At 46.9% G+C, this 27,767-nt stretch overlaps 1 protein-coding gene across 1 annotated transcript in view; it reads right to left on the bottom strand.

The window, feature by feature from the left end:
- Positions 1 to 27,767, bottom strand: part of SLC9A5 (solute carrier family 9 member A5) — a 161,045-nt gene that overhangs the window by 100,670 nt on the left and 32,608 nt on the right. Inside the window, exons 3-4 of the mRNA XM_077451806.1 lie at positions 18,216 to 18,379; positions 4,437 to 4,515 (exon numbers count right to left, since the gene is read on the bottom strand). Of these exons, the coding sequence (XP_077307932.1) occupies positions 4,437 to 4,515; positions 18,216 to 18,379 (243 nt within the window). The remainder of the gene's footprint in view (positions 1 to 4,436; positions 4,516 to 18,215; positions 18,380 to 27,767) is intronic.

Raw genomic sequence — 27,767 nt, 5'->3', positions numbered from 1 at the left:
CTGTAGCATGCCGGCAGTCTCTGGCCATCTCCTGTAGCATGCCGGCAGTCTCTGACCATCTCCTGTAAAAGGTCTGCAGGCTCTGACCATCTCCTGTAGAATATCTTCAGTCTCAAACCATGTCCTCTAGAAATTCTGAAGTCTCTGACCATCTCCTTTAGCATGCCGGCAGTCTCTGACCATCTCCTGTAGAATGTCTTCAGTCTCTGACCATCTCCTGTAGAATGTCTTCAGTCTCTGACCATCTCCTGTAGAATGTCTTCAGTCTCTGACCATCTCCTGTAGAATGTCTTCAGTCTCTGACCATCTCCTGTGGTATGCCTGCAGGTTCTGGTCATTTCCTGTAGTATTTTGCAGTCTATGACCATCTCCTGTAGAATGTCTGTAGTCTCTGACCATCTCCTGTATTATGTATGTCTGCAGGCTCTGGCCATCTCCTGTAGAATGTCTTCAGTCTCAAACCATGTCCTCTAGAAATTCTGAAGTCTCTGACCATCTCCTTTAGCATGCCGGCAGTCTCTGACCATCTCCTGTAGAATGTCTTCAGTCTCTGACCATCTCCTGTAGAATGTCTTCAGTCTCTGACCATCTCCTGTAGAATGTCTTCAGTCTCTGACCATCTCCTGTGGTATGCATGCAGGTTCTGGCCATCTCCTGTAGTATTTTGCAGCCTTTGACCATCTCCTGTAGAATGTCAATAGTCTCTGACCATCTCCTGTAGAAAGCATGCAGTCTCTGACTAGCTCACCATTCCATCAGACTATCTTTTGTAGCATGCTTATATTCTCTGACCATCTCCTGTAGAAAGTCTGCGGTCTCTGACTATCTTTTGTGGCAAGCTTGTAGTGTCTGACCATGTCCTGTTTTTTTTCTTTTATCTGCTATAGAGTGGTGCGCTTTAGCACCTGGAAGACGTGAGTATGTCATACGACGGCCTCCCAGAACGGCCGCTCTTGCGCGCCCCGGGGTTGCGCAACGCGTGTTCACGGCCACGTCGTGTTGCAATCTGAGTAAGGAACCGTGGCTCTTTAACCATGTGATCAGCTGTGTCCAATCACAGCTGGTGACATGTAAACATGGAGATGCTGGTAATCGGCTCTCCTCGCCTCACACTGACAGAGTGTGAGGAGAGGAGAGCCGATCAGTGGCATGTTCTCACAGAGGACATCTAGGGATGTAATCAGGGCACTGATCCTCAGTGCCCTGATTACAATTAAGTGCCCACCAGTGCTAGCAATGCCACTGCCGGCAATCAGTGATAACCAGTGCCCACAATTGGCACCAATCTGTGCCCACAAGTGCCAGCAATCAGTGATGCCAGTCAGTGCTGGCTATGAGTGCTGCCCATCAATGCCCATCACTGCTGCCCATCAATGCTCATCACTGCTGTCCATCAATGCCCATCTGTGCCCACCAGGGCCGCCTATCTTTGCCCAGTGCCCCCTAGTGCCACCCATAAGTGCCACCTATCAGTGCTCATCTGTGCCACATATCAGTGCCACCCATCAGTGCTCATAAGTGCGCTATATTCGTGTCTTATCATCAGTGCCACCTAATCAGTCCCCATAAGTGCCACCTCATCAGCGCCCATAAGTGCGGCATATTTGTGGCTCCTCATCAGCGCCCATAAGTGTGGCATATTTGTGCCTCCTCATCAGTGCCACCTAATCAGTCCCCATAAGTGCCGCCTCCTCAGTACCCATCAGTGAAGGAGAAAAATTACTTATTTACAAAATTTACTGACAGAAACAAAAAATATATATTTTTTTCAGAATTTTTTGTCTTTTTTTTTTCCTTTTTGGAAAAAATAAACGAAGGAGTGATTAAATACCACCAAAAGAAAGATCTATTTGTGTGAAGAAAATGGTAAAAATGTTGCGTGGTTACAGTGTAGCATGACTGCCCAATTGTCATTCAAAGTGCAATAGCGCTAAAAGCTGAAAAATGCCCTGGGCAGGAAGGGGGTGTAAATGCCCGGTATTGAGGGGGTTAATATCATGCACGGTTTGCCCTGAGATAGAACACATATAAAATACATGAATTTCACATTGGTAATCTTAATATAGCGCGGCATTTTATTTGTTTTCATAAGCTGAGCGTTCCTGTTTATATGCCCCATTATGCCATTCCCTGAAAACACTGCCATTCATATTACATTAGCAATGACTCACAGGCTTCTTCCTTGTCTCAGTAATGACACGGGCTGTCAAGGCGGGCAAGATGAAGGAGGATAAATATAACTGGCATTTCAATACGGGCATGAGATGGGAACATTAACTGGTTCAATAAAAAAATAAAATTACTGGTGGAGCTTTAAATGTTCTTATGTCCTCATCAGAGTCCTGAATGGCACCCATGAGACTATTTATTGACGACTGTGCTGAAGATTCAACCAGCCAATCTTTTATTAACCTTAATTGTCAGTTGCAGGGATTGAATAAAGAGAGACGGCTTAGCATCCATGTGAGAGACTATCTAGGACAGTGCCGGTCAACTTACTTATGTGTGGCCCCTGACATCACCAAAGGGCCTCAAATAATATCATGAGAATCGTATGCCCCAGAAAGCCGACAAGGACTGTGCAAAACAGCCTGCTGGAGATGGACAGAGACTACAGGCATGCTACAAGAGACAGTCAGAGACTGCAGACATGCCATATGAGATGGTCAGAGACTGCTGACATTCTACAGGAGATGGTCAGAGACTGCAGACATAATACAAGAGATGATCAGAGACTGCAGACATGACACAGGAGATGGTCAGAGACTGTAGACATGATACAAGAGATGGTCAGAGACTGCAGACATGACACAGGAGATGGTCAGAGACTGTAGACATGATACAAGAGATGGTCAGAGACTGCAGACATGATACAAGAGATGATCAGAGACTACAGGCATGCTACAAGAGATGGTCAGAGACTGCTGACTTTCTACAGGAGATGGTCAAACTGCAGACATGACACAGGAGATTGTCAGAGACTGCAGGAATGCTACAGGAGATGGTCAAAGACTGCAGATATGATACAAAAGATGGTCAGAGACTGTAGACATGATACAAGAGATGGTCAGAGACTACAGGCATGCTACAAGCGACAGTCAGAGACTGCAGACATACCATATGAGATGGTCAGAGACTGCTGACTTTCTACATGACATGGTCAGAGACTGCAAACGTGATACAAGAGATGGTCAGAGACTGCTGACATATTACAGGACATGTTTAGAGACTGCATAATTTCTACAGGAGATAGTCAGACTGCAGGAATGATACAATTGATGATAAGAGACTGCAGGAATGCTACAGGAGATGGTCAGAGACTGCAGAGTTTCTACAGGAGATGGTCAGAGACTGCAGACAGGATACAAGAGATGGTCAGAGACTGCAGACTTTCTATGGGAGCTGATCAGAGGCTGCGACATACTCTACAAGAGATAATCAAAAATTCCAAATTTTCTACAGGAGATGGTCAGAGACTGCAGACTTTCTACAGAAGATGGTCGGAGACTGCAAACATGATACAAGAGATGGTCAGAGACTGCAAACATGATACAAGAGATGGTCAGAGACTGCAAACATGATACAAGAGATGGTCAGAGACTGCAAACATGATAAAAGAGATGGTCAGAGACTGCAAACATGATACAAGAGATGGTCAGAGACTGCAGAGTTTCTACAGGAGATGGTCAGAGACTGCAGAGAGGATACAAGAGATGGTCAGAGACTGTAGACTTTCTATGGGAGCTGATCAGAGGCTGCGACATACTCTACAAGAGATAATCAAAAATTGCAAATTTTCTACATGAGATGGTCAGAGACTGCAGACTTTCTACAGAAGATGGTCGGAGACTGCAAACATGATACAAGAGATGGTCAGAGACTGCAAACATGATACAAGAGATGGTCAGAGACTGCAAACATGATACAAGAGATGGTCAGAGACTGCAGAATTTCTACAGGAGATGGTCAGAGGGGGGATGGTCATAGAGGAAAGCGGCGCTCTGACCGGTCCCTCCCTGCACAGTGAGCAGAGACCGACTTGTCATCCGCCTGATCCCCCGCTGAGCAGATCCGCCCCGTCTGAAAGGGGCCTAAGAGTCCTGATAATTGTACTTTAAAGCCGAACTAAAGGCAAGAATATTTATCTATGTTACAATGGTCCAACACTTCCAAGGTCCCTTGCCAGCACCGGCCTCTTCTCCACGATCTTTGCTCATCTTTATTGGCCGGCGTGGGGTGACGCCAGTCCCGTGCATGCATGGGAGTCATTCACCCCCGACACACACTGGCACTGTGCACGCGCAGCTCCGTGTCCATTCTGCAAAGGATTGTGAACAGGCAGTTTACCTGTTCAGAATTTTGTTTTATTTTTGCCTTTAATCCCAGATCGTGTCTGGCGGGTAAAACTTCGTGACTCACATCCCCACATTACTCACCGACGCCTTTCATATAATCCACAGCCTGGACGTTGTGTGGGCCCATTTCAACAAAACAGTTAAACACCTTATACAGAACCTGCAAAAGTGCAAAAAAAAAAAAAGTTAAAAATAACCACAATAAACACGAGAGACGGAATAAATGTCAGTGAGCACAGAATCTTCACAGGTACAGAACAAGAAATGAAATCATATAAACATCAGAAATCACTACTCGGTAATTACAGCTAGGCAAATTATGAAATAAGAAAAAAAAATTGTGTTGTATAGTCAGTAAGTAAAACGTTCAATCAGGGGCTAACAGCATTTGCACAGACTGTGATTCTGCACAAGGTCCCAGTGGCGGAACTACCAAGGTTCGCACTACCGACCAAGACCCTGGCGTTCCGCCACTGTGGTGGTGGGGTGGCCCCAGTGGGGTTGCTGGCTGCAGGGCTCTGAGCTGAGAGCGTGTCTTGCTCATACAGCCCAGAGCCTGCACTGACAGTTCCCCTCCCTCCTTCCTCCCATTGCAGGGATGGAAGAGGAGAGAGCCGATCTGCTCCTTCTCCTCCCGCCCCTGTGTGAAGTGTGAAGCTAAGCAGCTGAATTTAATGCATACATGGACATGGAAACTTGCATAGAAATTTGACTGGACCCTGCTGAACTGGCCGAATTTCAATCCGTGTTTGGCTGGCTTTAGGCATAAAAATTTAATTTCTCTCAGTCAGTTGGTCTAACCTTATCTCTTAACAGTACAAATGATTTTTGGCAAGCTATGCAATAAATGAGGACAGTTACGGAAACCATAGAGCGTGCATGTTCTCCTGTGTATACACATTAAAGAGGAAGTAAAGCCTGATGGGTTGACAAAAGTATTGGGACACCTGCCTTTACACGCGCATGAACTTTCATGGCACCCCAGGCTTAGTAGGTAGGGTTCCATAGGGAAGGTTGTCCACAAGGTTTAGGAGTGTGTCTATGTGAATGTTTGACCATTCTTCCAGAAGCACATTTGTGAGGTCAGGCACTGATGTTGGACCTGAAGGTCTGGCTCGCAGTGTCCGCTCTAATTCAAAGGTGTTCTATCGGGTTGAGGTCAGGACTCTGTATACTCTCTATATTATCAAAAGTATTGGGACGCCTGCCTTTACACACACACACACACATGAACTTTAATGGCATCCAAGTCTTAGTAGGTAGGGTTCAATATTGGAGTTGGCCCACCCTTTGCAGCTATAACAACTTCACCTCTTCTGGGAAAGCTGTCCACAAGGTTTAGGAGGGTGTCTATGAGAATGTTTGACCATTTTTCCAGAAACGCATTTGTGAGGTCAGGCACTGATGTTGGGAGAGAAGGCTTGGCTCGCAGTGTCCGCTTTAATTCAAAGGTGTTCTATCCGGTTGAGCTCAGGACTCTGTGCAGGCCAGTCTAGTTCCCCCAGCCCAAACTCGCTCATCTATGTCTTTATGGGCCTTGCTTTGTACACTGGCCCAAATCATTTGGTGGAGGGGGGATTATGGTGTGGGGGTTGTTTTTCAGGGGTTGGGCTTGGCCCCTTAGTTCCAGTGAAGGGAACTCTTAAGGCGTCAGCATACCAAGACATTTTGGACAATTGTATGCAGGCATGTACTGGCCATTGGGACTACAGGGAGTTTCCCGGTGGGCCGATGGCTCAGTGGGCCGGTTTCAGTGACAAAGTAATGGCTGCACGGCTCGCCCTCAACTTCACACAGTGATGTGAGAAAGATGAGAAAATACAGAGGAGAATAAGTGAAATAATAAAAGAGGTTAGTGAGGACTTCTTATGTTATGCTACTTATGTTTTTTTGCACAATTACGTATAGTTTTATATACTGTTTTTGTGCTTGTTTGCAAAATTAAAGTGGGCCGGTCAGGATGAAGTCCAGGGCCACATTTTTGTCCCAGTCCAGCCCTGATTGTATGCTCCCAACTTTGTAGAAACCCTTTGGGGATGATTGCGCACCAGTGCACAAAGCAAGGTCCATAAAGACATGGATGAGCGAGTTTGGGGTGGAGGAACTTGACTGGCCTGCACAGAGTCCTGACCTCAACCCGATAGAACAACTTTGGGATGAATTAGAGCGGAGACTGTGAACCAGGCCTTCTCAGCCAACATCAGTGCCTGACCTCACAAATGCGCTTCTGGAAGAATGGTCAAACATTCCCATAGACACACTCCTAAACCTTGTGGACGGCCTTCCCAGAAGAGTTGAAGCTGTTATAGCTGGAAAGTGTGGGCCAACTCAATATTGAACCCTACGGACTAAGACTGGGATGCCATTAAAGTTCATGTGCGTGTAAAGGCAGGCGTCCCAATACATTTGAAAATATAGTGTATGCCCGTCTTAACTCTGAGTGAGGCCCACTTGCTCCCAGACGATTACTAAGGCCTGGAAAAGTACAAAATTAAAAATCATCAGAATCAAAACAAAAATTGACTATTACAGTCAATAAAACAAGATTTGGTATCACGGGAACTGAAATAACTTTCATAAGACCTAGAATAAACTCTCCTCACAATCGAATAAATCCCCAAAGGAATGTGAAAGCGTACGTAAACCCAAGAAGAAAAATCTTATATATTGCAGCTTACCAATCATTAAATCAGTTTCCTATTTTTCAGGCTTTGCTCCCCTCTATTTCCACCTGGGGATCCTGATAGTAACACACTTCCCGTCAGTGGCGGCTGGTGGTATATATCTTTTTTTTTTGGGGGGGGGGGGGGGTTGCAGCAATCTGCCCATCACCCACCCCCCTGTCGGGGTCGGTTCCGGTCTCTCGCAACCCCCCTCCCCCTTACCCGATCTAGGGGGCGGGCTTCCTCTGGGCAGTGGGCGGCGGCTTCACCCTGCGTCTCCTCCTTCCTCAGCTTCGCGCCAGCGTGGCCTCCCCTGCGTCTCCCCCCTCCTCCTCCTCGGCGGCCAATAGGATTGCTTCTCCTCTCAGGCCAAGCTAGTCTCAGGACCCCGCTTCTTGAGCCAGGATTGGCCAGGAAGCTGCGTTAATTTCGTCTACTTAAACGACTAAAACATTTTAGTCGAACTAAATTAATACTATTTTAGTTGACTAAAATACGACTAAGACTAAAATAACTGAGACGACTAAAATAAGACTAAAACTAAAATGCCATTTTAGTCAAAAGACTAAGACTAAATCTAAACTGAAATTTGACTTCAAAATGAACACTGGTCTGTAGTGCATGTTGATAGTATAGCAGTATATAATGAGTTTGGAAATTCTCGAGAAGAGAAACTAATGTATTACAATTTAATTACCATTAATCACCCATTAAAATGAGTTTTACTCGACTAAAATGTACTGGAGATTTAGTCAACTAAATACGACTAAAACTAAAACAATTGCAGAAGACTAAAATGGGACTAAAACTAAAATGCCATTTTAGTCCTAAGACTAAGACTAAAACTAAATCGAAATTTGCTGCCAAAATTAACACTGCCGGGAAGAGAATCAGGAAGACAATATCAAATATTAATTCGCTAATATCATACAACTGGGTGGGCTCAGTGGCGCACTGCTCTGCGCCCCAAGCCCACACTTGTTTAAAACCAATTAGAGCCTCAGGCTCTAATCATGTGCTTCTAAAAATGAAAAAAACCCCATTGAAATCCATGCGTCCAGTGCCCTGCATGTAGATTGGGGCCGGTGCATGGATTAGGGGGGCGGCCGCTGCTTCCTGCCCTAGGGTGACACCTACTCAGTGTACTGTATTGATGAAGGAAAAGCGTTGTCACCCAAGGACAGCATCATTCAGACTACAAAATACACCCCCCCAATCCCTATAGTTTATGGGGGAGGGGTTCTGTAGATCTCAAAAAAAGAGCTGAGAACAATTTAACTGATAGAAGTGCAGCAGAGGAAGTTATCCACTCACAAGATTTCTGGTAAAATTGACAGACTTATTTGCAGATGCTGCTTTCACTGACTGCAATGGCTGAAAGTGTAATCTGAGACCTGAGTGGAGGGATAGGACACACCCCCTCTACAAAGTCTTAAAGGGAACCATGCAAAGCTGAGATTATCAATCACCTGCTGGAAAGGGGGGCGGGACCGTCTCTGGGGATTGCCTGGTAGACTGTCAGAAGTGACTTGCACAGATGATGGAGTAATGAGAGAGCAGACATAAATGACACTTAGTGCTCTGGATTGAGACAAGTACACACCATACAGGGATGTGCTTTGTTCATATTTCATGCCTGAGGTTTACAATCACTTTAACAAAACACGGCTATCCGTCTCTCCCTCACTCGGCCTCCTTCTGTATCTTTTCTATACTCTCCAAGCTATAAAGGAAATTCCCCCATAATACTGCGGCGGGGTGACGCTTCTCGTACATTTCAGGTCGGTCTTCCTGCAGCACTTGGCCGCTGGGGAAGCTGGGATAATAAAGCACAATAAAGAGAGCCGCGCACAGCGCCGCGCATACAGAACTCCGACTTCTAAGGAGCCGCAGAGACCCCCGTACAATATAAATTGGCGCCATCGATCACGGCGTTCTTGTTTTGTTTTCAGCAACCCCCACAGGACCGCGCGCTTTACAGCTTGAAAAAAAATAAAAGTAAGTAATTGACATGCAGGATATTGATTAAACACGGGGAGATGTTCAAATGACTGAATGCGCCCAATTAAAACATATAGCAGGTTTCCCTGTATCCGGGGGGCGGGGGCGGGGCAAAGGGGGGGGGGGGTTATAATGTCAGTTTGTTTAGTTTCAGAGCTGTAAATGAGTAAAAATGTCAACCGCTCACTACTATAATCAGGGTAGGGGTATCTGGACAGGTGTGATCAGGGTGGGGGGGGGGGGGGTTTATCTAGTGGTGTGATCAGAGTGGGGGTATCATCTAGTCATGTGATCAGAGTTGGGGTATAATCAGGGTGGGGGAATCTGGGGAGGTGTAATCAGGGTGGGGGGGTATCTGGGGTGTAATCAGGGTAGGGGTATCTGGACAGGTGTGATCAGGGTGGGGGGGGGGGGGGGGTTATCTAGTGGTGTGATCAGAGTGGGGGTATAATCAGGGTGGGGGAATCTGGGGAGGTGTAATCAGGGTGGGGGGGTATCTGGGGTGTAATCAGGGTAGGGGTATCTGGACAGGTGTGATCAGGGTGGGGGGGAGTTATCTAGTGGTGTGATCAGAGTGGGGGTATAATCAGGGTGGGGGAATCTGGGGAGGTGTAATCAGGGTGGGGGGGGGGGGGTATCTGGGGTGTAATCAGGGTAGGGGTATCTGGAAAGGTGTGATCAGGGTGGGGGGGGGGGGAGTTATCTAGTGGTGTGATCAGAGTGGGGGTATAATCAGGGTGGGGGAATCTGGGGAGGTGTAATCAGGGTGGGGGGGTATCTGGGGTGTAATCAGGGTAGGGGTATCTGGAAAGGTGTGATCAGGGTGGGGGGGGGGAGTTATCTAGTGGTGTGATCAGAGTGGGGGTATAATCAGGGTGGGGGAATCTGGACAGGTGTGATCAGGGTGGGGGGGGGAGTTATCTAGTGGTGTGATCAGAGTGGGGGTATAATCAGGGTGGGGGAATCTGGACAGGTGTGATCAGGGTGGGGGTTATCTAGTGGTGTGATCAGGGTGGGAGTATCAGGGGGAGGGGGTGATCTTGGAGTTTGATAATGGGGAAACCCAACCATTGGAAGTTCTAGTTGGCCTCACCTGCCTGTGGCCAGTGAGGGGAAGCGAGGAATACATACCCCCCTCCCATTATGCGGTGCTGTTTAGTAGAAGTTCAGCACAGCTCCATTTTCTCAGGGGTGTGACGTCCTTCACGTTGCGCCCCATCACATTACGGATGCAATGTGAAGGAGGTACCAGCTTGGTTTATAGGCAATAGCAAGAGGATGGTGGTGATGGGTTGGGGGGGGGGGCATCTTCGCCTGTTGATACAAATCCTTGCACCAGCCCAGGTTCCCAGCACCGGTGCCTCAGATGGTTGCAGCTGGTTGCAGTCTCCATCAGACAAGCAAGGGGGTTGACAACAAAGGAGGACAATTGGGAGATGGGGACAAAGCGTTGTCACCCTATAACAGGAAGTCCCTGAACAAGGATTTTCATGGCAGTATTTTTTAATGAAAGCTGCAGATTTAAAAAAAGGACTGAAAATGACATTTAAAATAAAGTTACCTCCTATGTGAGATCTTAGTGAATCGGTATACAGTATAATTAGGAGATTCCTTGCTGGGGAACATCTACCGACATCCTGGTACAGGTGATGGTGGGGGGGGGGGGCATTTATTCAGGTTAGATGAGGACTGAAATTAGTTTATTTTTCTTTGAAAAGGAAACAATGTTCCTTTTTTTGTTTTTTTGTTTTTTTTTACCCCCTGAATGATGATAACGCACGGCCTCGTTGCTTTAGGGTTGTCATAAAAAACTCTTCTGTGATGCGAACATTGTCCTATTTTACAGAAAGCGCCACCTTATTGTCCATTCAAACCCGCACAACACCCCCAGAGCACGACGTCTCCGCGTGACGCCACCGCAAATAAAGAGCGAGGAAAAACAGATCAATAATTCCAATTACTCGCCAGGGAAGGAAAAAAAATAAATAAAAAAAAAAGGTTTAATCCGTGTTCTAGACAAACATTACATATCTGCGTTCAGTTTAATCAACCTGTATTTTTCCGCTATAATATGAGATTCCGGGCAGCTGAGTATATTGACTTAGTTTTATAAAGGTTTTATTAAAAGGTAACGCCGCTTTCATGACAAAAAAAATAAATAAAAAACACAAAAAAAATATGAATAATAATAATTTTTGCGTATTCGTTTTCTTAGTTCCTCCCAAGACCTCCTTGCTCTCCAGCTCCCTCGTCACCTCCTCTCATTCTCGCCTCCAGGACTTCCCCAGAGCCTCTCCCATCCTCTGGAACTCCCTACCCCAAACTGCCTGTCACGGTCGTTCCACCACCCCGGTCACCCAAGTAAGACTTACCCGCAGGTTCCCGGTACGAGGGGATCGTCGGTGCCTTCGGACGCGGGTTGGCGCTAACGAACGCACGCGAGTGCACATAGTCCCCAACAGGCGCACGCGGGTGCGCGTTGACACGAGCGGGCGCACGCGGGTGCGCGACGAGCCGAACGGGCGTACGCGGGTACGCGGGGTCACGAACGGGAGCACGGTCACCCGCGGGGGTACGTAGACGTACCGTGCGACCGTTCTTGGCGCCCAGTTGCCTACTTAAGGGACCTGCTCCTGCTCCTCTGTGCTGTCCTGTCTGCAGCGTTCCCGTGACTCCTGCTATCTGTTCCTGTGTGTTTGTTCCTGATTCTGTACCCGGCCTGTTCCTGGACCTTGCCTGTTTGCCGCCTGCCTCCGACCCTTTGCCTGATTGACCACGCTTCTGCCTTCTGCCTCGTACCTCTGCTGCCCGATTGTTGCCGACCCAGCTCGTTCCTGACTACTTCTGCCAGTCTGCCTACGGACCTGCTCTGACTACTACTTCCGCAGCTCCTGCCTGTTCGCCTGTGCCAGCCGTCCAGCAGTTCCTGTCCAGCATCCTGCGCTGGTTGCACCTTCCGCTCCGGTCCACCATCTGCTCCGGTCTCTTCTACCAGCTGACCAGTTTGGCACTTGTGCCCTCCGGACTCCTGAATCCCTGTTCCCATCTCCAGGGGCTCTCGAGCCGGGGCTTACGAGGCGCCGCTCCCTGCACGCTTGGGCTCTCCAACCAGGTACGTGACACTGCCTATCTCCTACCCTGTTCGTTTTTAGACAATCTCTGACACTCGTGTCTTCAGAGAGGCCTATCCCCCCCCCCCACCTAATAACTGTACATTTATTTTCTCCGTCAGCCCCCCCCCCCCACAATTATTATCTTTTGTATCTCTTGACCCTCCCTCTTAGATTGTAAGCTCTGATGAGCAGGGCCCTCTGATTCCTCCCGTATTAAACTGTTTTGTAATCGTACTGCCCTTATGTTGTAAAGTGCTGCGTAAATACTTAGTGCTATATAAATCCTGTATAATAATAATAATAATAATATACGATTGTAACACAAGTCATATTGTAATTGTATGTTATTAAAAATGACCTTTTCCTTTTTTAAAGTGTTACTAAACCCACAACAGTAAAATCAGTCTGTATAAACAGTAAAACATGCTGGTTATACTCAATGTGGAATAATTGGACCCAGGGCACACTGACAACTCATGGGGCCCCCCGGGCAATAGGCGATTATGGGGCCCCCCCAGGCAATCAGACATTTTGGGGCCACACAGTATACACAAACACACACAGTATACAATCACACAGTATACACAGACATGTTTCTATTGGCTGAGAAGGTACTGGAGGGGTGGGGCAGCTATAATCTCGGGATTTTTAGACCAAAAGGATGTCGGTAAGGAACATTTTAGCCCTTGTACACACGGTCGGAGAATCCGTCGGAATGTGTCCGATCGGACCGTATTGTCGGATAATCCGACTGTGTGTAGTCTCTATCGGAATATCCGACGGGCCAAGTTTTCCAACTTGTCTATAAAATTTTTCGACAACATGCTCCGATCGGACATAGTCCGATCATGTGTAGCCTACTCTGACGGACAAAGTGCCACGCATGCTCAGATCAAATTCCTAGACCAAAGCTATTGGCTACTAGCCTGAACGTAGTCCCGTCTTAACGAAATAACGTCACTACATTATGTACAATCGGATTTTCCGACAACTTTGTCCGACCGCCTGTATGCAACAGTTTCGGACAAAATCCCTCGGACAAAATTCGTCTGACAAAAATCCAACGGATTTGGTTGTCAGAATGTCCGACCGTGTGTACAAGGGCTTAGAGACAGATGTAAAAAAAAACCTGATGGGGCCCCCTAGTGGTACGGGGCCCTCAGGCAGTGCCCGAGTGGCCAAATGGTCAGTCCGCCCCTGATTGGACCCCTCTCACACTGGAGCTGCGGCATCGCCAGGGCCGTCTTTAAGGCAGGGCAAAAGGGGCAGCTGCCCTGGGCCCTGTCATTGTTGTGGGGCCCAAAGCAGCTGCCTCATACTTGCCAACTATCCCAGTTTACATTACCTTGTCCCTTGAAATTTTAGTCCTGTGCTGCTACTAATGCTACCCAGCTCTGCCCTATTGTTGTGTACAGATGACTCACCCGCAGACCCTGTGTTTACATGTAAATACTGGCATTCATATGTAAATAGCAGTGACATGCATATGTAAATCGCTGAGGCCAACTGCATTGATATGTAAATAAAGGCAGCATTCATAGGTATATCATGCCCCCCTGCAGTGAGGAGAAGATGTGATGTAACCTATAGCAACCAGTGAGCAGTATTACTGTACAGCAATCTCTAGCAGCCAATCAACAAGCAGAAATGTGCTGTAACCTATAGCAACTAATCAGTGAGCCTTAAGGAGTGCTGTAACCTCTAGAAACCAGTCAGTAAGCAGTAATGATATTCTGTAACCTCTGGCAACCAATCGCAATCGCTGCCTGAACTGATACAGTAAACTGATTTTAAGTCTAGCTGCTATTTATGGGATGTCTCAGAGAAGGTGGAGAGCGAAATGGCATGGGGAGAGGGGGCCCTAAGAAAATTTTTGCCCAGGGTACAATCAATATTAAAGACAGGCCCTGCTAAAGCGCCGCTCATTTTAGCCGCAGCTTTAGCGCCGTTATACGGTATGGTGCTTTTCGGCCAAAGAAGGGGTTAAAAACTCCAGTGCTGCGGCGCTTCCGAATCGTTCCAATCATTGCCAATGGGCAGGACGATTTTGGGGACGCTACATACAGTGCTCCCGAACCCGCCCCTAAGATGCTGCTTGCAGGACTTTTCGGTAACGTCCCGCAAGCAGCATCGCCCCTTCTGCACAGTCGTTGCGTACTTACTGCCAGTTTGGATACATCTGTTGTATACTAGCAGCGCATGCGATATGTACTCTCACAGATAACTGCAGCAGTTGGCCTCCTGCTCGGGTGCCATCTGATACTAATAATGATCCTATAGATGGCTCAGCCAAGAGAGTGCAACGCGACAGAACGGAAGAGGTCTGCGTGTCACTCAATGCCGATAAATAAAGGATGGCACCAGCAGGGCAGCTCACTTCCAAAATGTCTCAATTTAATTATAATGAGAACAGATTAAAAAAAAATCTAAACCTTAAATGGAGGACGTTCAGTTTGCCTAAAGCACTACATAGGATATTCCCCTTCCCGCCGAGCGTACGCAGATGTGCGTACTTGGCTTTCGGGGTTATACGGGATGATGCCCGCACCTGCAGGCATCATCCTGGTACTGTTTTTACAGCGGGCGATCAGCTATCCAGCCATAACAACCGATGTGCCTCCCCCCCCCCTCCCGCCACTCTTACTGGTGCTCCCGCTCAATCGGGAGCACCGATGCACGATCAGATGCCTTCGGCTGCTGGGCAGGGACTGGAATGAAGCCATAAGCGGCTTCATTCCAGTCTCCTAATAGTAAACACGAAGCGACATCATGACGTCACTTCCGTTTACTCGGCTGCCAATGGCGCTGGTTTTTAAAAAAATATACAGTATTCAGAATCGCCGTTTTCGGTGATCTGAATACATTGAAGTGTAAAAGGAGGGATGGGGGGTCTTTTAGACCCCCCATCCCTCCATAAAGAGTACCTGTCACCACCTATTACTGTCACAAGGGATGTTTACATTCCTTGTGACAGCAATAAAAGTGATCAAAAATTTTATTTTATTTTTTTAAATAATTTATTATTTTTAAAATAAATAAAATAAATAAAAAAATTTTTTTTTTAAAGCGCCCCTCCGTCCCTGCAAGCTCGCGAAGCAAAGAAAACGCATACAGAAGTCGCGCCCGCATATGTAAATGGTGTTCAAATCACACATGTGAGGTATCGCCGCGATCGTCAGAGCGAGAGTAATAATTCTAGCACTAGACCTCCTCTGTAACTCAAACCTGGTAACCATAAAAAAAAATTTAAAGCGTGAGATTTTTAGGTACCGTAGTTTGTTGTCATTCCACGAATGCGTGCAATTATAAAGTGTGACATGTTTGGTATCTATTTACTCGGCGTAATATTATCTTTCACATATGCAAAAAAAATTGGGCTAATTTTACTGTTTCGTTTTTTTAATATTTGAAAGTGTCCCTTTTCCCAAAAAGTTGCGTTTAAAACACCGCTGCGCAAATACCGTGTGACATAAAATATTGCAACAATCGCCGTTTTATTCTCTAGAGTCTCTGCTAAAAAAATATATATAATGTTTGGGGGTTCCAAGTAGTTTTTTTTAGCAAAAAATATGGATTTTAACTTGTAAACACCAAATGCCAAAAATAGGCTTAGTCATGAAAGGGATAAAATACTTGTTTTCACTTTATTTTTCATTTTCTGTTGTCACCTGTTGCTGCAGATCTCATGCAGCCCCTTTCTGCCCTATATGCACCCCAGCAATAGCTGCACGGCATTTCTCAGGTTAGATTTCCTGATTATGACAACAGTGGTCCATGCCTGCGCAATGCGTGCTGGAATGGCCACTTGTAGTCTATGTCTATAGCTTGGGTGACACACAGAAGGACAATTGGGTGACAGGACAGAGCGTTGTCAATCTAAAACAGGGAGTGCTGAATAAGGACCTTCATGAAAGGATCACCAGAGATGATTGTAATGAAAACTACACATTTAAACATATAAACCCAGCAATAAACACTTAAAGCGGAGTTCCACCCAAAATGTTACTTTTGCTTTTCGGAATCCTCCGCCCCTCTGGTGTCACATTTGAGGGGGGAGCAGATACCTGTCTAATCCAGGTATTTGCTCCCACATCCAGGCACAGATAGCCACAGTATCCGCGGATATATACGCCATGTCCGGCACCTCCTCCGTCCCCCCCCCACCCCCCTCTGTCTTCTGGGAGACACACAGGTCCCAGAACACAGGAAGGACCAGTGGAATCGCGCAGCACGACTTGCGCATGCCCTGTAGGGAACCAGGCTGTAAAGCCGCAAGTCTTCACTTTCTGATTCCCTTACCCAAGATGGCGGCGCGTCCACCCGAGAGCCGAGCGACAGATCGGCTTCGGTGCCGACATCGCGGGCGCCCTGGACAGGTAAGTGTCAATATCTTAAAAGTCAGCAGCTGCAGTACTTGTAGCTGCTGACTTCTAAAAAAAATAAAAAATTTGGCGGAAATCCGCTTTAACCACTTCAGCCCCGGAAGGATTTGCCCCTTAAAGGCCATTTTTTGCGATACGGCACTGCGTCGCTGTACCCAAAACAAAATTGACATCCTTTTTACCCCACAAATAGTGCTTTCTTTTGGTGTATTTGATCACCTCTGCGGTTTTTATTTTTTTCCCTAAGCAAAAGAACACCAACAACCTTTAAAAGAAAAAAATATTTTTTTACTTTCTGCTATAATACATATCCAAAAATATATATAAAAAAAGACAAAAAAAAACAACAACAAATGTATTCATCAGTTTTAGGCCGATATATATTTTTCTACATATTTTTATAAAAAAAAAAAAAAAAAAAAAAAAGTTATTGCGTCTACAAACCATGGGAAAGATTTAGGGACTTTTATTGTTTTTTACTTGTAATGGCGTCGATCTGTGATTTTTAGGACTGTGACATTGCGGCAGACAAATATGACCCCAAATTACACGTTTTGGGGACCAGTGACATTTATTACATTGATCAGTGCTATAAAAATGCACCGATCAATGTAAAAAAGGGGTTAACACTAGGGGGCGATCAAGGGGTTAGGTGTGTCCCCTCAGCGTAGTTCTAACTGTAGGGGGGACGGGCTTACTGAAACATGACAGAGATCACTGTTCCGGATCACTGGGGACAGTAGATCTCTGACAGAACGGGGGAATAACTTTGGCAGTTCCCCGTTCTGCCTCTCGTTCCTGCGACCGCCGGTCAGGCATGTGCCCGATATCCTGCTTTTACGGACTGAGGTACAGGTAGGTCAGTTCGTGCAGGAGAGCCGACCTGCTGCAGTATACCTGCGAGAGCAGGTCGGCATGTGGTTAAAGTGATATTAAAGTCTTTTTTAAAAAAAAATAAAAAATACGTTATACTTACCTGCTCTGTGTAATGGTTTTGCACAGAGCAGCCCCAATACCCCTTTTCTCGGGTCCCCTGCCAGCGCTCCTGGCCCCTCAGTCCTGCTGATGACCCCCCAGAGCAAGTAGCTTGCAATGGGGGGCACCCCAGCAGACTCACTCCAGTCCTTGGAGCAGCGTTCCTCTCACAAATACAAGACACTATTCCAACCATGGACACCAACGACGGGGCATAATTCCTCCCACTAATACCAATGATGGGGTATTATTCTTCCTACTGACGCCAATAACGGGGTACTATTCCTCCCACTGACCCCATTGTCCGGCCCCCTTAAGTCTGAAGGACAATAAACTGGCCATTCATTTAAAAAGCTTGGATAGCCCTGTTTTAGAAAACCAATGAGGTGTCACAGCTTTCTTGGTTGGTGCTTAGGTGTGGGACTCCTCTCATCCCACGTCTTTTAAGGGTCTTCTCATACTGGTGGCAAAACCAATACGGAGCTTTAGGCCTCGTTCGCACAGGTATGCCCATGTGAGGGACGGGTTTGCCCAGCAGGGGTGCACAGGTGTTCCATGCATTCCCATGCAGGCGGCCCCATTCATGTCTATTGGGATGCAGCAGCTGCACGGACGCAGTTGCTGCTCCCAGTTTGACAGCTGAGTGGGTGCGCGGCCCCCTACACTGTGTGCCTTTGTTCTATCACAGGAAAATGGGGTGAAAACTTTGGTGCATGCAGCACTTACCACGGTCACGGCATCATTCAGCAGAGACTCTCCGAACACGATGATGAAAAGGGTCTCATTGACGTGAACCTCCTCAAACACGGCCAGCACAGCGACGGGGTCCACCGCGGAAATGAGGCTTCCAAAGAGCAGGAAATCCATCAGACCGGCCTCTACCTTGGGGTCTTAAGCAATAATGGTTACAATTAGGGATGCACTGATAAAATTTTTTCCTACAACGAGTACAAGTACCTTTTTTTTTGTTAGTACTGCTACCAAATACCGCTACCTACCGCAACTTTTTTGTTTACACTTCAGCTGTCAGCAATGGTACAAAGCATTGAAAAGTCATTTACAAATGATATACTTTTTTTTGTTGTTGTCAATTTTGGGCTTTTTTCAATGTGAAATGTGTACATATATGCTAAAGGTGTAAAAATATTAACAAACAAAGCGAACAAAAAAAAACATTTTTCAGTGATTTATAGTTTGTAAAATAGAAGTGTACAAAAAAAATAAAATAAGCAGGAAAATAATAATTAAATGGCAAAGCAGAAAAGGGAGTTGATTAAGTGGTTTAGAGTAAATTAAGGGTTAATAAGGGGTTAAACAGAGAAAAAAAAAAACTGACAAAAATAATTGTTTTTTTTACTTGACAGGTTGCTTTAAAAAACTGACTTCATCTGCAGATCAAAGTTCATCCCTTTGATCTGTAGATAGAGAAACAGAAAGATACAAAAAGAAACAATGTTTCTTTTTATCTTAGTGTTTCAGCAGCGGAGCAACCTTGTTGATAAACATTGCCCATCTCCTTGTTTTTTTTGTTTTGGCCGTTCCAATTGTCGGGACTTCGTTTACACTTCAGCTGTCAACAGGGGAACCCCACTGACAGCTGAATGAGTCATCGGTTGTTAAGGACACAGCCACCCTGCTCCTTAAAGTGGAGGTAAACCCATGGATTTAAACAGTTAAAAAAAAAAAGGCATGCCGGGAATGCTAACTGCACATTGGCTGTGCTCTCAGCCAAACTATCAAACCATCCAATGGTTGGTGTCATAACGAATCACATGTGCAGCACCATAGCAGTTGAAGATTAAACAGAGGCAAAGATGGCAGCTTCCTTGGCTGAAAACGATATAGAGTTTACTTCCACTTTAAGGCTAAGGCTAAGATACAAGAAGAAACAATGTTTCTTTTTAGCTTTATTTTTTCAGCAGCCGAGCAACCCTGTTGATAAACATTGCAATAAAAAAAAAAACAGAAAAAAAAATAAATATTTTTTTACTTGACAGGTTGCTTTAAAAAACTGACTTCATCTATAGATCGAAGTTCATCCCTTTGCTCTGTAGATGAAGAAACAGAAAGAAACAATGTTTCTTTTTAGCTTTATGTTTCAGGAGCCGAGCAACCTTGTTGATAAACATTGCCTGGCTGCTTGTTTTTTTGTTTGCAGTTCCAATTGTTGGGGCGTCATTTACACTTCAGCTGTCAGCAATGGTACAAAGCATTGAAAAGTCATTTACAAATGAAATAAAAATTTTTTTTTATTTTGCGCTTTTTTTCAATGTGAAATGTGTACATATATGCTAAAAGTGTAAAAATATTAACAAACAAAGCAAACAAAAAGCAAACAAAAAAATTTTTTTAATTATTTATAGTTTATAAAATAGAAGTGTACAAAAAAAAATAAGCAGGAAAATAATAATTAAATGGAGAAGGAGAATAGGGAGTTAATTTAGGCTGTTTAGATGCGTTTTTTCTGCATCCAATTCGCTTAGCAGGAGATTGTGACCGGCTCTCTATGGCTTTCCGCAGAGGCCCCGGTGCGATTTGCATTGAGTCCTGTGCGTCTTTTGGTCTGTTTCAGGCCCAAAATCAGCCCAAGATTCTGGCTGAAATTGGACCTGAAACGGTGAATGGAGACGCACCGGACTCCTGCTCTGAGCCGCTGCATGTTCTAGTGTGAACGCAACCTAAAGCGGAGTTAACCCCCCACCTCCAAAAATTTTAAGTCAGCAGCTATAAATACTGTAGCTGCTGACTTTTATTATAAGACCCCTTTTACACTGAGGGCGCTTTGCAGGCGCTACAGCACTAAAAATAGCGCCTGCAAAGTGCCCTGAAAGAGCCACTACTCACACTCCAGTGCGAAGGCCCCCCAGGGCTTTCACACTGGAGCGGTGCGCTGGCAGGACAGTAAAAAAATGTCCTGCTAGCAGCATCTTTGGAGCAGTGAAGGAGCGGTGTGTATACCGCTCCTGCCCATTGAAATGAATGGGGCAGCTCGGTTACACCGCCGGCTGCGGCAGTGCTTTGCGGTTGTTTTAACCCTTTCTCGGCCGCTAGCAGGGGGGTAAAAACCACCCCGCTAGCGGCCGAATACCGCTGCCAAAACGGCGCTAAAACTGCCCCAGTTTTACTGCCGGCGCCTTCTCCGCCCCAGTGTGAAAGGGGCCTTAGGGCACTACCCTGTTCAGCCGTGCAGCGGTGTCCTCACCCAAGCCGATTCTTGAAATCGCCGTCTCAGCTAAGGGAAACCGGCAGTGAAGATTTGTTTCCTACTGCGCGTGCACGAATCGCACTGCGCTCTATGAATGGGCCAGCTGCGGGGGGGGGGGGGGAACCAAACTTCAGGCTCACTTCGCCGCGTTGTTGTAGTGAACCGAAAGTGGGAGCGGGTACCTGTCAAAACCAAGAACTCGCTCCCCCCCCCCCCAAAAAGGAGGCAGACAAATGGAGCTTCCCCTTTTGAGTGGAGCTCCGTTTTACCAACCGATAATCGCCAGCTTTTTTTTTGCTTTTTACATTTCAGCTGTCAGTGGAGGAGTCCCGCTGACGGATGAAATAATCGAACCTGAAAGTATCAGTTTCAGGTATCAGAGTACCGATACTCATGCAAAAACGCGTAGTATCGGCATCGATATCGGTGCAGCCCTAGTTACAATTTAGCAACTATTCTGACTGCTTGCTATCTTATAGCATGCTTGTAATGTTCATTGGCTGCAATTGTCATAGCAACGTCCTAGCAACAAGGCAGGACAGGATGATGCCATCTTTGCGAGTTTTTTGGCCAGGCTTCAGGAGGTAAGTAAACGGCCAGCACCTACAGCAAGGGCGCCATTTTTTGTTTTTACTTTGGTCCAAACTGCACAGTTTCTTTTTATTGCCCCTTACCTACCTGCCCCTAGGCAGTTTTTTTTTGGGGGGGGGGGGTAAAAGTGATCTAACCCTTTAACCATGTAACCAGGAGTTCGGCTTTATGTTGCCCGCACTCTGATAGGATAATTGGTAAGCATGCATTGACTCTTTCCCTTGAAAAACACAACCGAGCGGAAATCTTGTCTTGATTTCTTGAAATGGGAACATCAGCTATTTTCTCGTCTCCACTAACAGCGTATTATTATCCATCATTTCCCACACACAAACATTCCGCGGAGGGCTCCGGATTACAGGCATTGTGTTATGTATCATCGGAGTGACACCGCTCCCTAAATGAAAACCTGGAAAGAAAAGCCGGACCAGCATAGAGAGACGAAGAAACACGATACATATTATGTGAAGTCATAGCGATGTGTTTTCCTATTAGTGGCTATAAAAAAAAAGTTTTTTTTCACATTGAGCCTTTTTTTCAACTGAGCCTTAAAGGAGGTTCTAAGGAACATTATGAGCTTGTCCGATGTGCATTGGAAGCTGCAGCAAGTCAGAAAGAGCCTAGCCAAATTTCCAGGATGGAAGACACCCAGCACCATTTAGCACTTTTCTCCTCAGCCTTACTGTCTCTGGCCCGCCCCCTTTCATTTATTGTATTTCAGGTTTTTTTTTTCAATCAGGGAGGATCAACGTCACATGTGGGTGTTACTTAGGATGCTCTGCCTGCAAATGTAACCTGTCTAGGAACACCCACCGTAATGGCGCTGACCAATCAGAATCAATCTGGTCTGTCCTGGAAGTGATGATGGAGAAGAGGGAGAAGAGCGGGATTTCAAATTCCTGGACTGCTGGACGAGGTTCGGCACTGTTCCTCCTACTAATACCAATGATGGAGCACCATTCCTCCCACAGACAAATGATTGGGCACTGTTCCTGCAACTGATACCAATGGGGCACTGTTGCTTCCACACACACAATTTATGGGGCATCATTGCTCCCACAGACACCAATGATGGGACACTAATCCTCCTGCTGTCACCAATGATGGGACACTATTCCTCCTGCTGTCACCAATGATGGGACACCATTCCTTTCACAGACATCAATGGTGGGGCACTATTCCTCCCACTGATACCAATGATGGGACACTACTCCCCCACTGTCACCAATGATGGGGCACCATTCCTTCCACAGACTCTAATGGTGGGGCACTAATCCTCCCACTGATGGGGCACCATTCCTCTCACAGACACCAATGATGGAGTACCATTCCTCCCACTGATACTGATGATGGGGAACTATTGCTCCTAATAAAACCAAGGATGGGGCACTATTCCTCCCACTGATACCAATGATGGGGTACAATTCCTCCCACTGACACCAATGAAGGGGCACCATTTCTCTGACTAATATCAATGATGGGGCAATATTCCTTCCACTGACATCAATGACGGAACACTATTCCTCCCACTGACACCAATGATGGGACACTATTCCTTCCACTGACACCAACGATGGGACACTATTCCTTCCACTGACACCAACGATGGGGCACTATTCCTTCCACTGACACCAACGATGGGGCACTATTCCTTCCACTGACACCAATGATGGGACACTATTCCTTCCACTGACACCAATGATGGGACACTATTCTTCCCACTGACACCAATAATGGGGAGCTATTCCTCCCACAGACACCAATGATGGGACACTATTCCTCCTGCTGTCACCAATGATGGGACACCATTCCTTTCACAGCCATCAATGGTGGGGTACTATTCCTCCCACTGATAACAATGATGGGGAACCATTCCTCCCACTGATACCAATGATGGGACACTACTCCCCCCACTGTCACCAATGATGGGGCACCATTCCTCCCACAGACTGTAATGGTGGGGCACTAATCCTCCCACTGATGGGGCACCATTCCTCTCACAGACACCAATGATGGAGTACCATTCCTCCCACTGATACCGATGATGGGGAACTATTGCTCCTAATAAAACCAAGGATGGGGCACTATTCCTGCCACTGATACCAATGATGGGGTACAATTCCTCCCACTGATACCAATGATGGGACACTACTCCCCCCACTGTCACCAATGATGGGGCACCATTCCTTCCACAGACTGTAATGGTGGGGCACTAATCCTCCCACTGATGGGGCACCATTCCTCTCACAGACACCAATGATGGAGTACCATTCCTCCCACTGATACCGATGATGGGGAACTATTGCTCCTAATAAAACCAAGGATGGGGCACTATTCCTGCCACTGATACCAATGATGGGGTACAATTCCTCCCACTGATACCAATGAAGGGGCACCATTTCTCTGACTAATATCAATGATGGGGCACTATTCCTCCCACTGATACCAATGATGAGGCACCATTCCTCCCAATAAAACCAATGATGGGGTACTATTCCTCCCACTGATGTTGGGGCATTTTTTTCTCCCACTGGCCACAGTCTGGCCCCTCTAAGGCCTGAAGGACAGTAAGCTGTCCCTTTGTTTTGAAAGTTAAAAAAATGCACCAGACCCCAGTACATCAAAAACACACCAACAACGCATCAAAAACCTGTCAAAAATGCGCATGCAGAAAAGCATCTGGAGTGCTATGGTGTGAACTGGCCCTTAGATAGTTGTCCCCATTGGAAGATTTTCTCTCTCTTTCTGTACCAGTAGCAATCATACAATTTTGGATTTCTTATTACTTTTTGTCGTAGTAAGGGCCAGTTCACACCGCATGCAGCCCTGTGTGTTTTTTTTTTTCTGGATCAAAAATGCATGAAAAGTAGGTTATATGGACTCCAAAGGCATAGTTCACACCAGCGAGGTCAGTTCCGGGGCTCTCCAGGAAAAAAAAAAAGTAAACATGCTGCATTTTTTCTGCACTGGACTGTACTGGAACGCGGTAAAACGCATCAAAAAACGCACCGGAATGCACTGAAATGCATAAAAAAATGCACCGGACCCCAGTACAGGGGGGAGGACCTGGAATGCATCCTAAATGCACCAAAAACACGTTAAAAATGCGCATGCATTAACACATTCGGCACGGAGTGCGATTTTGTGGTGTGAACCAGCCCTAAGAATGGTCATTAGGAGCACCAAAAAAAGAGGGTGAAACAATGTCAACCTGGTCAACAACATCAAAATGAGAAAAGGAGGATGTTTGCAGACGCCGACAGGGGCGGACTGACAACTCATGGGGCCCCTGGGCAATAGGAGATTATGGGGCCCCGGGGCAATAGGAGATTATGGGGCCTCCGGGCAATAGGAGATTATGGGGCCTCCGGGCAATAGGAGATTATGGGGCCCCCAGGCAATAGATTATGAGGCAACACAGTATACACACACACACACACACATAAAGTATACACACACAGACACACAATATACACACATACACACACTGAAAAGGTACTAGAGAGGCGGGGCAACTATAATCTTTTTTAAGATTTTTTAATCTGGCAGGCAACCCTGATGGGGCCCCTTAGTGGCATGGGGCCCTCGGGCAGTGCCCGAGTGCCCGAATGGTCAGTCCGCCCCTGGACTCCGAGTATCTACAGTGCAGTAAAGCGATCCTGGACAACTGAAAGTGGTTGTAAACCCTTCCATATACCCAGCGAAGTGACTATCCTCAGGGATAGTACACAGAGATGAAACAAATCCTCCTCGCTCTCTGACCTGAAAATTCATTTTGACAAATCAGTGGCAATGGGAGTTGGAGTGGTACCTGCCCTTCTGTATGCCCTACAGGCGAAGTTTGGGTTCAGGTGGAACGAACTCAGCTCTGAAATACTTGGGCATTTATATACCTTAGGATCTATCCCGTACTTTTGAACTCAACTTTCCCCCCTTTACTGACCAAGACCCGGACCACACTAGACAGATGGAATAAAGGATTGCACTCTTGGTTTGGTAGATGTAATCTACTCAAGATGTGTATACTACCCAAATTTCTATATCTATTACAAGCCCTACCGACAAAAATACCATCACAATACTTTAAACAGGCCCACTCAAATTTATATGGACTAAGAAACCGTGGCTACCCAGGCGCTACCTCACATTACCAAAACATTACGGTGGACTATCTTCGCCCGACCCACGTAACTATTACCTAGTTGTCCACCCGGGAAGAATTATAGATTGGAGCAGGCACTACAAGAATAAAGTTTGGACACAATCGGAGCAGGCCCAGACTGAGACCCTCCTGAAAGGAGCTTTGCCCGACCTTTGCCCGGCTGAGACCCTCCTGAAAGGAGCTTTGCCCGACCTTTGCCCGGCTGAGACCCTCCTGAAAGGAGCTTTGCCCGACCTTTGCCCAACTGAGACCCTCCTGAAAGGAGCTTTGCCCGACCTTTGCCAGACTGAGACCCTCCTGAAAGGAGCTTTGCCCGACCTTTCCCTGACTGAAACCCTCCTGAAAGTAGCTTTGCCCGACCTGCGTAACTATTACCTAGCTGTCAACCCGGGAAAAATTATAGATTGGAGCAGGCACTACAAGAACAAATTTGGACACAATCAGAGCAGGCCCAGACTGAGACCCTCCTGAAAGGAGCTTTGCCCGCCCTTTGCCCAGACTGAGACCCTCCTGAAAGGAGCTTTGCCCGACCTTTGCGCGGCTGAGACCCTCCTGAAAGGAGCTTTGCCTGACCTTTGCCCAACTGAGACCCTCCTGAAAGAAGCTTTGCCCGACCTTTGCCCAACTGAGACCCTCCTGAAAGGAGCTTTGCCCGACCTTTGCGCGGCTGAGACCCTCCTGAAAGGAGCTTTGCCTGACCTTTGCCCAACTGAGACCCTCCTGAAAGAAGCTTTGCCCGACCTTTGCCCAACTGAGACCCTCCTGAAAGGAGCTTTGCCCGACCTTTGCCCAGACTGAGACCCTCCTGAAAGGAGCTTTGCCCGACCTTTGCCCGGCTGAGACCCTCCTGAAAGGAGCTTTGCCTGACCTTTGCCCAACTGAGACCCTCCTGAAAGGAGCTTTGCCTGACCTTTGCCCAAATGAGACCCTCCTGAAAGGAGGTTTGCCCGACCTTTGCCCAACTGAGACCCTCCTGAAAGGAGCTTTGCCCGACCTGCGTAACTATTACCTAGCTGTCCACCCGGGAAGAATTATAGACTGGAGCAGGCACTACAAGAATAAACTTTGGACACAATTGGAGCAGGCCCAGACTGAGACCCTCCTGAAAGGAGCAATGTGGTGCTTTGATAATATATCTCCGAAGCTAAAAAGTCATCCAATCATAGGTAGCACTCTTGAAACGGGTTCCAAAACAACCATCTCGCCCTCTGTTTCCAATAAAGAATCTCCATTATTCCCCATTATGGGTAATCCAGCGTTCCCCCCAGGAATTGGAAAATCGGAATACAGGATGCTCGCCCAAGCGGGACATGACCGCGCTTCCCATTTCCTGGAGGGGAACAAGTGGTCTCCCCTACAGACGTTGATGGCGGAGACGGGTCGCTTCCGATTGTCTTTCTGGAGTGCTATCCGTCTACACCAGGGATCCTCAAACTATGGCCCTCCAGCCAGTGCCGGGACATGGTCATCTAGAGCCCAGGGCGAACATGCCAAACTGTGCCCCCCCCCCCCCATGATGTACGAGCATTATGTGACAGCAAAAATCCCCCCCACCCCTGAAAATTGAGCGATAATCTGCATGCTTAGCTCAAATCCTCTAAATCCACACATGCTCCCAATACAATCCCCCCCCCCCCAAAAAAAAATTCCCCCTTCCTAGAATAAACCCTCTACCCCTCAAATTTCCCCTCTGATCACTAACCCCTGCCCCTTCGCCACACTCCCAGAACAAATTACCCTTCTCCAAATTTCCCCTCTTAGCACGAATTCCCCCCAATCATCCCTAATATCACAAATCCCTCTCCCAAAAAAAGTACCCTCCTAGCACAAATCACCCTCCCATATTACCTTTTCTAGCAAAAACTCCCAAATCCCCCGTCCTCTATCCTCTTCCTCCACCTCCCCTCTCAACACAAATCACCCCCCCCCCCCAAATCACCACTTCTAGCACACCTCTCCAGACTTCCCTTCCTAGAATGATTTTTACCTCTTGTTGCCTCCGCCCCCAAATTCCCCCTCCCCAATCTCCTTGTGGTGCCCCTGAACCTCCCATGATACCACAGTGCCCAGGGCAGCCATCCCTCCTGCCCACCCCTTGTCCCAGCCCTGCCTCCAGCTGTCGCGGAACTACGCATCCTATGAGGCATTGTAAAACTCTGACATTCACAGACATGACTAGGCATGATGGGAATTGTAGTTTCTGAACAACTGGAGGGCCGTAGTTTGAAGACCCCTGGCCTACACTATTTTCTACATCACCTAGCAAACCCCGATCGCTTTAACCGTACGCTCACAACCTTCGAAGAATACTGTCGGGATG

Source organism: Lithobates pipiens, unplaced genomic scaffold (assembly GCF_037356315.1).
Source record: "Lithobates pipiens isolate NorthernLeopardFrog02 unplaced genomic scaffold, aLitPip1_a1.2 Scaffold_10, whole genome shotgun sequence".
NCBI lineage: Eukaryota > Metazoa > Chordata > Amphibia > Anura > Ranidae > Lithobates > Lithobates pipiens.
The sequence above is the reverse complement of the archived record's forward strand: the minus strand, read 5'-3'. Positions and strand labels throughout refer to the sequence as shown.